This window comes from Uloborus diversus, chromosome 7 (genome assembly GCF_026930045.1).
Source record: "Uloborus diversus isolate 005 chromosome 7, Udiv.v.3.1, whole genome shotgun sequence".
Taxonomy (NCBI): Eukaryota; Metazoa; Arthropoda; class Arachnida; order Araneae; family Uloboridae; genus Uloborus; species Uloborus diversus.
Window position 1 is genome coordinate 146585554 of NC_072737.1, and position 13432 is coordinate 146598985.

The 13432-nt window shown below is 35.0% G+C and overlaps 1 protein-coding gene across 1 annotated transcript in view; it reads left to right on the forward strand.

Moving 5' to 3' along the window:
- Positions 1-13432, forward strand: part of LOC129225789 (spondin-1-like) — a 42771-nt gene that overhangs the window by 20893 nt on the left and 8446 nt on the right. The window contains 4 exon segments of the mRNA XM_054860299.1: positions 696-870; positions 6474-6645; positions 7844-8033; positions 11699-11872. Coding sequence (XP_054716274.1) covers positions 696-870; positions 6474-6645; positions 7844-8033; positions 11699-11872 — 711 coding nt within the window.

Genomic DNA, 13432 nt, shown 5'->3' on the forward strand with positions numbered 1-13432 from the left:
GCCCCTTCAGAATTATTGAATTATGCAATGGGTGATTTCACGGTTAAGCGTTGGACAGTTTGTTGGAAGTTTTCCTTATGATTTCATCTGTACACAAATTAATAAGGGTTGGCAGTTAAAAATTTGTTGACTCAGTAAAAGTACTTGACTTGTGTGAGTTGCTAAGCAATTTTTTCTAATTTATTTTTTAATTGGTAAAATGAAGTTTTACTGTCACATGTGGGAAACACATTTGGACATCAGCTTCAAAGTTCTTGGTTCTAGCAATACATCCTTCGATTCTACTGTTGAAAATCTATTATATTCTTTGCTTTCCTACTAATTACTTTCTAGTGAGAATTTCGAAAAGATACAAGTAAGGGGCTATTACACAGTAAATTAGATATTTTGTGAGACACGTGACAGCTCTACATTTTATGCCAAAAGTAATATTTTAAAAATGTAACAAAGATTTTTTACGTAAAAAACCTCACTCACTACACGAGTCATATCTTAGGCAAAGAAGTTTGGCTTATTACTGTTTTGAAACGAAATATACATCTGTCACGTGCGGAACAAAATGTCTGCTTTTTCGTGGAATAACCAATAAGGTTTATATAATATTTCTTTGTTGTTTGTATTGTCTTTTTTAAAAGTCAAACGTATTGAAAAATGGGACTTGGTGCAAAGTTAAATAGCATTTAACTTTGTTTCAGTGGAATGTCGAGTTGGTGAGTGGACAGAATTCGGGCCCTGCAGTGTGACGTGCGGCGAAGGCTTGCGAATGAGTTCTCGTAGATATCTGAACAAGCAAAAGGCAGAAATGTCTGGTTGCGAAGTATCTTTAGTCAAAAAAGAAGCGTGCACAGAAATATCCAGAGAGTGTGGAAGGTAAAAAAGTCTGCGAATATTGTTTTGTAGTCTCGCTAGGTTTATCTTTGATGCGCTTCAAATACTGCTATGCTTAGCACAGAAGTCGTATTTGCACTTTTCATCGAAATTGAGCTACGCTGCCGTGCTAAGCGCAAAAGTCGTATCTGCAGTTGAATTGAAAATGAGAAATTGCCTTTAAAAGTTTTTGTGCGCCTCCATGTGTTTGATTCAGGTGCAGCTTTTTCAGAATATTGAAAAATATATTTCCTATTGACAAATGACCATAAAAAAATTGTATTAAAGTGAAATATGTGACGAAGAACCACCTGGTGACCGTAACTCAATTTTGACAAAAAGTTTAGATACGACTTTTGTGCTTAGCACGGCAGTACGGTCACCGGGTGGTTCTTTGTCACATATTTGACCGTAATTCATTTTTGACAAAAAGTTTAGATACGACTTTTGTGCTTAGCACGGCAGTACGGTCACCAGGTGGTTCTTTGTCACATATTTCACCTAAGTACAGAGCTTTATGGTCATTTGCCAGTAGGAAATATATATATGTATTTAATTTCAAAAAGTATCACCTAAATCAAATACATGGAAAAGCAAAACTTTGAACGGAGATTTCTCCTTATGAACTAACTGCAGATACGACTTTTGAGCTTAGCACGGCAGAATAGATGACCTATTCTGCCACATCAGTTCCTTTTAAAAATGGTCTGATGGACTTTTGATTGAAACATGCTTTTCTTTTCTTTTTTTTTTTTTTTCATTTATTTTACTTTATATTATTATTATTATTGTTTTCCCTGCGAAACATCCATCTCTGAGATAGGCAACTTTTTTTCTTTGTATTTTTCGGATACTGGTTCACTGGTATTCGGATCGATTTCTTCGGGATTATTCAAAACGAATAAAAGAAGGTAGAGAAAATATTTTCATTTACATTCTGACATTACGCTTAAAGTGTTCTGGACGACCAAACTTTCCCGTACGACTCCACGTACAACAAATAATCTTAACTGTAGACGCTTGCGAGACGAATCTTCAGTTCGAAGGATCACGTCTCGAATGTTTCCATTTAGTTTCTGTTACATCCAAATACTTTTTGAGTGACCATTTGCTTGAATAACCTCTAGGCTTCTCTTCAGTTTTAATGTGATTCTTTTTAAAGCTACATTAGTACGAAGGAGTAAGGTTCCCATCAATTTTACAAATATACAGCAGTGTTTATTCTCATTGAAATTTACATCGCTGGAAAGAAAAAGCGATTCTCTATTTTTATACATAATCGTCGTCTTTTTCTGTTCATTATTGTCGACGGTGCCCTAACTTCTGTATTAGTCCCGTCAATAGATACATTTTACCTTGCAAAAAATGGGGTCAAAGATTTTATTTTTTTAATTTGTACATATTGGTGCCGACATGGAAAAACCAAGTTATCCAACACGAAAGACCCCGGGAGAACTTTTGGGGGCCGAAAAACCACAAAAATTTATGACTTTTTTTTTGTTTTTTCCAAAATATCTCCGAAATGGTTCAACTTAGAAAAAAGTTTTAAATGTAAAGTTTAAAGAACATAAAATTTCCTACAACTTTTGTATTTACAACTTTTTTGTAGCACAAATAACAAGCTTGCTATAGCTCTTTGAAAATAGGCAGTTTTCCTCCACTCCGAAAAAAAAAAGCTTTCACACTGAAAGCAAGGCGTTATAATTATTAGAACTTCAATAGAAACTTTAGTTTCAGAGAGTTTATCGAGAGTTAGAGTAGTTTGAGTTTCTTGCTCACCTCCTCCCCCCCCCCCCCGCTGGACACAATAGCAATTCTGGCTGACAGATTAGTTCCCACTAGACTCCAAAAACAAACGATGTATTATGAAACTGAAATACATATATACGCATTCATTTAAAGCACATACGACGATGCAATAATAATTTAAAAAAAAACCTTCCCCACTGCTCACGAACTAACTTTTCTGATCTGACAGAGGTAGTCTTCATCAGACTCCAATAATAGATGATATATTGTTGTTTGTAACTGGATTACACAATATATACATTCATTTGAGGGATATTATTCGTACATTCTTGTCTAATTATTGCAAACAAAGATGCGATTTTTAAATATTAATGTGAAGGAATGAATATTAGGCAGCTAATAAGCAAACAATCAACACAGTTATGCATCCTATGCTCTGATACAATAATAATAATAAACCCTCCCCCACCGCTCACGAACTAATATTTCTAGTCTGACAGAGGTAGTCTTCCGTCAGACTTCAATAACATATGATTTATATTGCAGTTTGCATTTGAATTACAAAATCTTCACATTCATTTAAAGCACATAATTCGTACCATCTATTCTATTACAAGCGAAAATGCAATCTTCGAATATAAATGTGAATGAATAAATATTAGGGTGATAATAAGTAAACAATATACATAAAAATGAATAAATAAAGGTACAATAGTAATACGTAATGAACACTTTGAAAAAATTCTGCAAAAACTGACTTTTTGAGGCATGGAAAACCCTTACAAAATGAAAATCCAACTGTAGAAGATTAATACATACATCTAAATTACAGAGAGATTCATTCGACCTTAAAGCAAATAGAGAAATAGCAACAAAATACGCTGTTTATCTTCTTCGAAGCCGTTTTGAAGGTCCAGGTTCTCCCAGTTCAGAATCTGTAGGGGGTAGAAAGAAGCTGTGGTCCTTTAATTGTTCATCTCCTTGTTGCGGTAATTCCAAAAGCTCCTGGAACAAATTATCTTCTTCAGCAGTCTCATCCAAAGATGAAATTTCTGCAACATTTTCACAATTTGTGCCACTACAGTGTTTGCACGTACTGGAGCATTTTAAACCTGCCTTGTGACAAGAACAGGCTCCAGTACAGTTTTTCTTGCAGGTACAAGGTACAATCTTCAAAAGATTCTGAGTAACTGAATCTCTTTTCGTGTCAACATGCATTAGACCTTGCGTCCTGCGTTCCCAACACCATTTCTCCGGATCAATTATGTTGCTTAACCAACTTTGAATTTGGTGGTAGAACCGATATGAGTAATAACGTCCAGCATGCCCCCCCCCCTCCCCGAACGTAGGAGGTACCCCTGCAAGATTTATCTTAGCCCTGTATACTAGTTTTATAAAAAGATTAAATTGCAAAGTATCCAAAGATAGGTTCAAATACTTTACGTCACCTGTGTATAATATTTGCAAAATGTTTTCTCCAGCTGCAGCTAAGGAAGGCATCATGATGACAGATTGGGTCCATAAATACTTCAATAGCTTCCTTAATTTCAGGAGGTTTTTTTTTCTTTTTTTTTTTTTTTTTTTTTGACTATTTTGTACAACTTAATTTTGCCTTGGCCAAAGATCGCCGTAGTCGTATCACACCCACTAGACGCATGGATGAAAATAATATTGCTGGGGTCAAACTTAAAAGATTTATTGGGGAAAAAAACAAATCACAAGCATTCCCTCTTCCAGGTTTTAAAAAGAACAAGTTGCTGAAAGGCTGTCCTAAAGCTGTCATCAGTCCTCTCGCTCACTATAACAACCTTTTCAATTTCTTTTGCCTTTGAAAGAGCAGTAAGTGAGTGAGTCGGCATCATCTTGAGTCTGCCTGACTTCAATGCCACACTCTTCGAAATATATCTCAAGAAGTAGAATAAGACAATTCTTTTTGTTATAATTTGCCAGAAATCTTTCTTAAGGAATTTAGTTAACATGTTAGGTTCAACCATTACTTCAAGGGAAGAGATTGATTGCTCATTGATATAGCATTTGTGACAGGCAGTGTGAATTGTCACTTCTTTTAAGAACTTCAAAAAACGCTGATGTTCTTCATTTTGCCGTTTTGCGCTGCATATTTGAAGATTTTCTGTTCCCTTCTCCTTCACAATCTTTATTTCGCATTCATGCAAACTGATTTTGCAAATAATAATGATAATAATAATAATAATAATAATAATAAACACCTTGATCAGGCGTAATCATTTCTAGGAAAAAAATTGTAATTCAGAACACACAAATATAAAAAACATACTCTCGCTCAAACCCTGAAGTGACCAACATGAGTAGCTATTGAGTCGATTCATCTCGTTTGGAGAAAAAAAGGGGGGGATGGAATGGGGGTGTTTTGTTTAAATTAAAGGGAACGGAGGCATTTACCCTCAGCTGTGAAAGACAAATGATTTCCAAGGTCAGACTGCCGGCGTTTCTCCTTTTTTCCTCCGTTATCCGATGCGCTTTCACGCACTTCGCTGAAGGGGTTCAGAAAAAGTGTGACTTTCAAGAAGCTGTAACTCGCTTGCTTTTCATGCTACAAAAATGTTGTAATAACAAAAGTTGAAGGAAATTTAATCCTCTGTAACATTTGTACTGGACGTTTTTTTGTAATTTTAACCATTTTTGAGATATTTTGAAAATACTACAAAAAGTCACAAATTTTTGGGGGTTTTCGACCCCCATAAGTTCTTCCGAGGTCTTTCATGTTGGATAACTTGGTTTTTTCATATTGGCACTAGTATACACAAATTTAAAAGGTAAAATCTTTGACCCCATTTTTTGTAAGGCAAGCCCGTTTTTTTCTACCTATTGACTGGACTATATAGACTGTCACAGAATTCCACCGCCAACTCGTTGAGCAAGCATTTCATCCCTTTTTTTGACTTCGTCGTAGCTCCGGAAACGTTGGCCATTAAAGTGTTCCTTTAACTTAGGAAACAACTGGTAATTACTAGACTCCGAAAAGCAATCAAGAACGGAGTGGTTTGAACGGAGTGGACTGTCATGTCCTACTCTGTTAGTGGAATCCTGTGACACTCGATATAGAAGTTAAGGCACCGTCGACAATAATGCACAGGAAAAAATGGCGATTATGTGTAAAAATTGAGAAACGATTTTTCTTCCCACCAATGTAAATTTCAATGAGAATAGACGGTGCTGTATACATGTAAAATTTATGGGAACCTTACTTTTGGATCAACACTCGTATTTTGTTTCCAGATGAAAGCTTAACGAGTTGCTGCTGATATCAGTCCAATCTTAAAACCTGAATTGTTTCATTAAGTCTCTATAAAATATATTTTAAATAAATAATTAGTTCAGTAAAAAATGGAAGGGGGGGATTTCTTCGTAAAGAGCTGTATTATTATTATTATTTTTTTCATGAAGTTTTTCGATATTACGGTCTTTAGTGTTTTTGTATATTGCATCTTCGAAGATGAATTTCACACACACACACATACACACATTCTTTCTAAAAAAAATAAAAATTCTCATACCTTAAGAAAAATCTCAACTACATTTCTAGCAGCATTTGTCAGATTTGAAAAAGGGAACGTTATGAGGCGGTGTGCTGCCTTCGTTATTGGTCCTATAAACCTCCGCGTGGTTATGAATGGGTTTATGATGATCATTAAGTATGGGATTAAAATTAAAATCTAATCAAAATATAATGCTTTTTTACATTTTAAAACCTCAAATTATTTATTATTTGAGCAAAACTCGAAAGAACACATCTAAATTACTCTTAATCATCATCAACAATGACTAATACAATGCTCTTATTATTTATGAAGTAATACAATGCTCTGATTTGACAGTTGTTTAACAACTGAGTGGGATGAATGGTCTGAATGTTCTGTAACTTGCGGAAAAGGTGTACGAACCAGGAGCCGCAAGTATCTCAACAAAAAAGATCGAAAAACATGCAACACTCTTCTATTAGAGAAAGAAGCTTGTATGGGGATGAAGCCAATGTGCCCCGAAGCGCAGGTTAGTGATTAAAATATTTTATGTACTTACCTGTAATGTGTATTGTCGAAGATACTTTCTGTTACCTCAAAACGTTTTATCTGAAGTTTCTGTTCTTTATGCTACAAAACTATTCATGGTTTCTTGAATTGCACATAGATGGCACGTTTACACAGAAAATGCAATGAACTTGCTTAAAGCCGGGAGAAGTGATTTCTGATTCCATCCCCCGTTTACATAGCAACAGACAGTTGCGCAATACCTCCTCTGAAATCTTTTGCTTTTCCAGGGGAAAGGAGCAAGGGGTCATTAACAAATAATGTCAAGCTTTGAAGGAGGGAGAAGGACTCGTGAAATATTGACAGTTTGTGACAAGAGGGAGGGAGGAGGTAAAAAGAAGTGTAACATCCCAAATTTATTCCTAACAATTCGTTTATCAAAAGAAGCACGAAATGTTACATGAAGCGAGAAGCGAGACCCCTTTAGGGTCATCACGGTATTTTGGACATTTATATAGAGTCCGTAAAATGACTTTTTTTTGCCATAACTATTTAACTAATTGTTTGATTAGCACATTATTTTATTTTGAGTTTGTCCTACCAACACACAAACTCAAATAAAAATAATTTGCAAATCAAACAGTAATTTAAATAGTTGTGGCAAAAAAGTGTCATGTTACAGACTCTACATTTTTTTCCAAAATACCGTCAAATGGCCCTTAAGACAAAAGGGTGGGGGGGAGAGATTGAAAATGCTAAAAAAAAGTATGATGTAATTTATGAACACAAAATGTCCTAAGTAAACCCACCTAAGTCGAAAATACTCCTTGCAATGATCTCTCCTCCCCCCCCCCCGATAGGGATGTGTTCTTATTGCGGTTGGTTAAACAAGCAGTATCTTAGCTTTATAGTCAATTTAAAGGTTTAACATTCAGTAAATCATTGGAAGAGGAGAATGGTTCACTTTGAAATCATTTTAGTTCTAATTACTGACTATAAAAAATGGTAAAGGTGAATTTTTTTATCAGTATTTTCCGCATGAACAGCAAATATGGGGTCAATGCATTTTTTTTTTTATTTATTTTTTTTTTTTTTTTTGCTCTCATGTAGATAGTTTGTAAATAGGTTATTAATTAAGTATTTGTGGAGTTTCTAAATGTTGGATTGATTTTTTTTTTCAAGCAACACGAGTCCCACTATAATCTCTCTTACTCTTACAGCCTGATCCCCGATGTGTGGTGACTAATTGGTCAGATTGGTCTCCCTGTACCGTCACGTGTGGCAAAGGATTGAAGTTGCGCACTCGTCTGTACATTAACCCCACGGCCATAAGTGTATGTAACGTCGAGTTAATGCAGCAAACGCCATGCATGGCAGAAGTGCCAGACTGCATCGCCATTGAATCAAAAAGTTAGTATGTTTGCAATCATTTCACACACTAACGCATTATTTTATTTCTCTTTAAACTGTCAAAAGTTATTCTGAAGGTGTTTAATGACGCTACTGTTTACAATGAATTAGTTTTATTGAGAAATTTTGGATATTAAAGATAACAGATCAAACGTTAAAAGTAAATGATTTGACAGTGAAAAAAATGAAAGTGTTACGCCATTGAAGCAATGAGAAGCAAAGGGATGTAAGTGGCAAAATTAAAAATTTGGAGGTAACCAGTACACAAATGGTAGTGAATCTCTCCTCTGTCTTGGGGCAAGATATAGTACTAGTGGCCCTGGTAGATGCTGTTATACAGCATGATTTGAAAAATTTTCAATGAAAGCCTACCTAGGATCTTATCTTTAAACGCATTTTACTCAAAACTTGAAAATATCCACTTATATCCCTTTGCTTCTCACTGCCTCTATCAAAACTAAAATGTTGAACAAAAAAATTCAGATTTTACCTAATTAAAATCTTTTTTTTCCCCAACTTTTTTTTCATTAATTTATTTTATTTTTAAATATTTTTATTTTTAACTAGCAAAAATACCCGGCGTTGCCTGGGTCAGTAATAATTATGAGAAAAAATCGTTACTTGCTTTTTTTTTCTGGTTTAAGTGAAAGAATTTAAAACACATTTTTTTGACATGATTAAAAGTAGAGTTTCTTCCTTACCCATAAAAGTAAAATAGCAATAAGTATAAAGAACAAAATAGTATTGATTTAGAAACGAAAGCACTATATTTAAGCATATACAAATTTCCAAAACATGAAATTATTCTTCTCATGTTTAAAAAGATTAATCTGTTGATACTTTTTTTTTTAACATGGAGTCTAAAACCTTCTCTGTATTGCTATTGACGTTGCTCGTTATCCCCTTATACTTGCTTTAGTTATTTTGGGAAATTTCAATCATTGTGGGCTCTTGGTGCGATTTTACCGAATTTGCGGGAATCGTTTTGGGATACCTTCGATGATGCTCCCTCCTTCTTTCCTTACTTTGTAAAAACGATGTATTAATTTTCGTTACAAAGATATTATCGCCAGGTGCTGAGATACTTTTGGTCACCATAAAATGGCGCTAAAGAGTTTCATTCGAAATGTTTCCAAAATAAGTAGTAAAATTTGACGATTGTTTGAAATTGTGCAAAAAGGAAAAATTAATGGAAGTTTTTGTACTGTTTATGGATTTGCTTAATTTTAATGCTGGATTATTCAACACAGTAAAAAAAGTTTTTTAAAGATTCTTTGATTGGCGATATTTTGTTTACATGGTGAAAACTGAGAAATATTATGACGTAGTCTTCGGCTTCAAAAACAGCAACATAGAAAAAAACTGCCAAATGCATCAGCTACGGAAATATTTCTGCAAAAATTTTGGCGATCTGCTGGTTGATTGGATAATGAGTAAGTCTTCAATCAGCATGAATAATAATAAAAACCATTAATTACACTAAAGTTCCGTTTAAATGGAAAATGATCAGCCAAATCATGTATTATTTGCCAATCTTGTGCAAAAATCTTACTTCAAGATTTGACTTGAGAAAAGCCTTGAACAGTCACGAAAAGCAAAGATAGTCAACAATACAACAATAGTCGCTATCGACAGGGAGCTGAGATGATACACTAAATACTGTATTGAGTTTAGGAAAGCCTTCGAACATGGAACTAAAAAGCTCATAACTCGTATTTTATTCTACCTAGAAATTTCGATTAAGTGCCATCTTCAGCAGAAAAATCAGAGCTTTTGATGGACATATAATGTAAATATGTGCAAGTATTTTTTCATCCCTATATTAGAGAATTTATACGAAAATTGTATTTTATTGCTCCCCTAAGATGGGTTTTGCCCCCCATAACGGGACGAAAACTACCCTATGTGTTATTCTGATGCATAAGCTATATTATTGTAAAGTTTCATCAAAATCCGTTCAGTAGTTTTTGCGTGAAAGAGTAACAAACATCCATACATCCATACATCCAAACATCCATACATCCATACATCCATACAGACAAACTTTCGCATATATAATAGTAGTAAGATGTCCGTATCAATAAAAGAAAACTATTGGTACAATTTTAAGCACTTATGAAAATTTTTCATTTGATGTCTTTTTTGATAAAATCTGAAACTTGAAAAGAAAAAATATTCCTTAATAATATGAAGCGTTAACTGATATTTAAACACAAAATACATATTTCAAAACAAGAGATTTCAAAAGAATAACCATTACGCATTGTCTTCTAGCTAAAAAAAATACATATATAATATATCGTCGCCTCAGAGCAACAGTAAGATATCTAATCCCAGAAATAACACTAAGACATCTTACTGTTGCTCTGAGGCGTATTTAGCGTTCATAATCGTCAAGATAATTGATGAACCTTTTTCAAATAGTGAAACTTGTTTTTGTAAACTAGCACCAGATAAGTTTCTGATGGGACTGCGTTACAGTTACTACCTTTTGCACACCTAGTGCAATCCTACGATATAGCATCCATTCTTACATGTGGTACCACTATTACCAGATTTCATTACCAATTTTGATATCATTAAGAATTTTGATACTCAGTTTCACCATCAGACGGAGGCACTTGGGATCTATTCAATGCGAAATTCCACTAGGAATTGCAATTTTGTCAAGAGATGTTCAACGCAAACGAGTACTCGTAGGAACTTTTACATTTTCATTATCATACGACATGGACGCTGTCGATTTTTTGCTTCTTGAAAATCTACCGACTGGAGTCAGGTCTTGTAAGCTTTTGGGTTAAAGATACCAGCACCTAACCATACTCTGCTCGGTCGGCTTCACATAAGCCTTAGGCCGGGAACACACTTAGCGTTTTTTTTTTCTTTTTTTTTTTTGCAGTTGACACCGTATCAGTAGTGGGATGGTATTGCGACGTACACATTCAGCAGAAAAATGGACGATCGGATTTTTTAACGTCGACTGTAGAAATGCAGTCGTCCTCTGCCACTACTTTCGTCGAATTTTTTACCTTGCTGCATGGTGGTCAGTGATCGAATGACGGAGGTGGAGTAGTTATGACTGATATTTTACCGCTCAGTGTAAAAGCTACAATTTTGTTTATAGTGGCTGCAATAAAATCCGATTGAAAAAAAAAAAAAACACCATCGTTCCCTGCCTTATGTTAAGAATAGAATTTCATATAAATTTTTCTATGTTGGTAAACTTCGTATGAGAAAATTTAAATTAAATTACAATTGGCCTCTTACGTTAAAGTAAATGACGGAATCCGGCTCCAGGCGTTGCACTTTAAAGAGGAACAATTATCAGTTAGCATGTATGTTTATGCTGTCTGTTAACAATCTCTTGAGTATTAATTTGGCTTGAATACTCTCGACAAACTTATATTCTTAGTGAAGTTTCGCGTTGCTTGAAACCAGGTACATACACCTAGTGGGAGACCTGATGCCAAAATTTTCACTTCCGCCGAAAGAGTTGCCGTATGAAAGAATCGATGCTAGCTCATGTGGCATTCATAAGCTCTGCAAACGTTGAAGGGACCAATACGCTGCTAAATTGAAAAAAAAAAAAAAAAAGCAAAAATATTTTTATGACTTTCATTATGTTTCTTAGATTAAGTAGGATATTAAAAATTATTTTTCCACAGTAAATTGTTCGCAGCCGATGGAAGTTGGTCCTTGCCGTGGTTATTTCCCACGATGGCATTTCGACAATCAAAGGAAAAGATGCCAGCAGTTCATTTATGGAGGCTGTCGAGGGAATACGAACAACTTCGAGAGATACGCAGACTGCAACCGACTTTGTGAACAAAAACTACCCGGTACGTATGCATGCCTTGCAGTATGGCTGCTTTTTACTTCCTTTTACAAAAAAGGAAGTATTGTATTCGCGAAAAAATTGTCACTCAAAAATCTGCCTTAATTTCCATTTTTCTCACCCCCGAATGAATATTGATTTTTTTTTTCAACCCGACCACACGTGGATACATGCTTAAGAACGTATAGACACGTGAAGAATCCATTTTGACGATCCCCGAGTTAATTACAACGAGTTTTCTCGTGACGTCCGTATGTACGTATGTATGTGCGCATGTGTGTATGTGTGTATGTATCTCGCATAACTCAAGAACGGTCTGTCCTAGAAAGCTGAAAGTTGGTACATAGACTCCAAGTGGGGTCTAGTTGTGCACCTTCTCTTTTGGTTGCGTTCGGATGTTCCAAAGGGGATCTTTTACACATTTTTGGGGTAAAATCATTGTTAATTTCAATGTAAACTCAAGCGGTGCTATAATTTGGCAAACACTTGGCAATATATCGCCAAGCTTTTGGTCATTATGTTTTGTGGCCAACTTGGTGACGAATTTGGAGTTCTTTTTTTTTTAATCTGGTTTCAATTTGGTCATATTTAGAGAGTTAACCATTGAATCACATTAAAACTGCCAATATTACGAAAAGTTATCTGTATAAAACGTTTTCTTTGCTTCGGTTCACAACAAACTTGGGGTGAAAATATTTAAAGTGTTTCTTTGCGCGTTCCGACGCACTATTATCTTTAAACTGGAGTAAAAGGAGGTCATGTGATGCACACATCAGCTCGTTAAACATAGTTTCTGGGCTTTACCACAGGATTTTATTGGTTCCAGTTGTTACAGTCATTCCGGTTAACTCTAATACCCAATTCATTTACGTTTAACTGCCCCACTCTATATTCTAGCAGTTATTGCATTTACTCGTGTAAAACCTAAGAAAAGCGGCTAACGTAATCGGTAATCTGCATTTATCCAAATTTAGGGAGTAACAGTTTGAAAATTAATTTAAAATAAATTGTGAATTTGGGTCAAATTTGTTCTGTCACTTACGTTAACTTTAAGCTATAAAAAATGAGAAATTTTTGATGCCTAAAACTTTACATTTTTATTGTATGCACTGTAAAAAAATTCCGAAACGTTACTACTTATTTCCGTAGAACGTTTCTATTTCATAGGTTTTCATCAACTTCCTGTATAAATCAAGAATCTTTATCAAAAAGTTTCCTGAACTGTTATAAGTTGCGCGAATGCTGACTTCTCACTGTTGTGAAAAATATGTTTTGCTCCTAGTTTAAAGATTTAGCTGAACGTGGTTATAAAATGTATCGGCTTCAATTCAAAAATGGCCGTCCAGATGGACTTAGCTCCCAATAGAAACTAATATGTCTCTGGATTCTGTAGATTTGCGGGCGAGTTAGATTCTTGATATTTGCTTGCAATTCTATCTTAGAATTGGCCATATTTGCGAAAACGCTTTTAGAGATTTCTTAGTAAATCAGGAAGGTACCCAGCTATTACTATAATTAAACCTTCCGAAGGTTCATCTGAAGGTTCCAGCGACATGACTGGCTT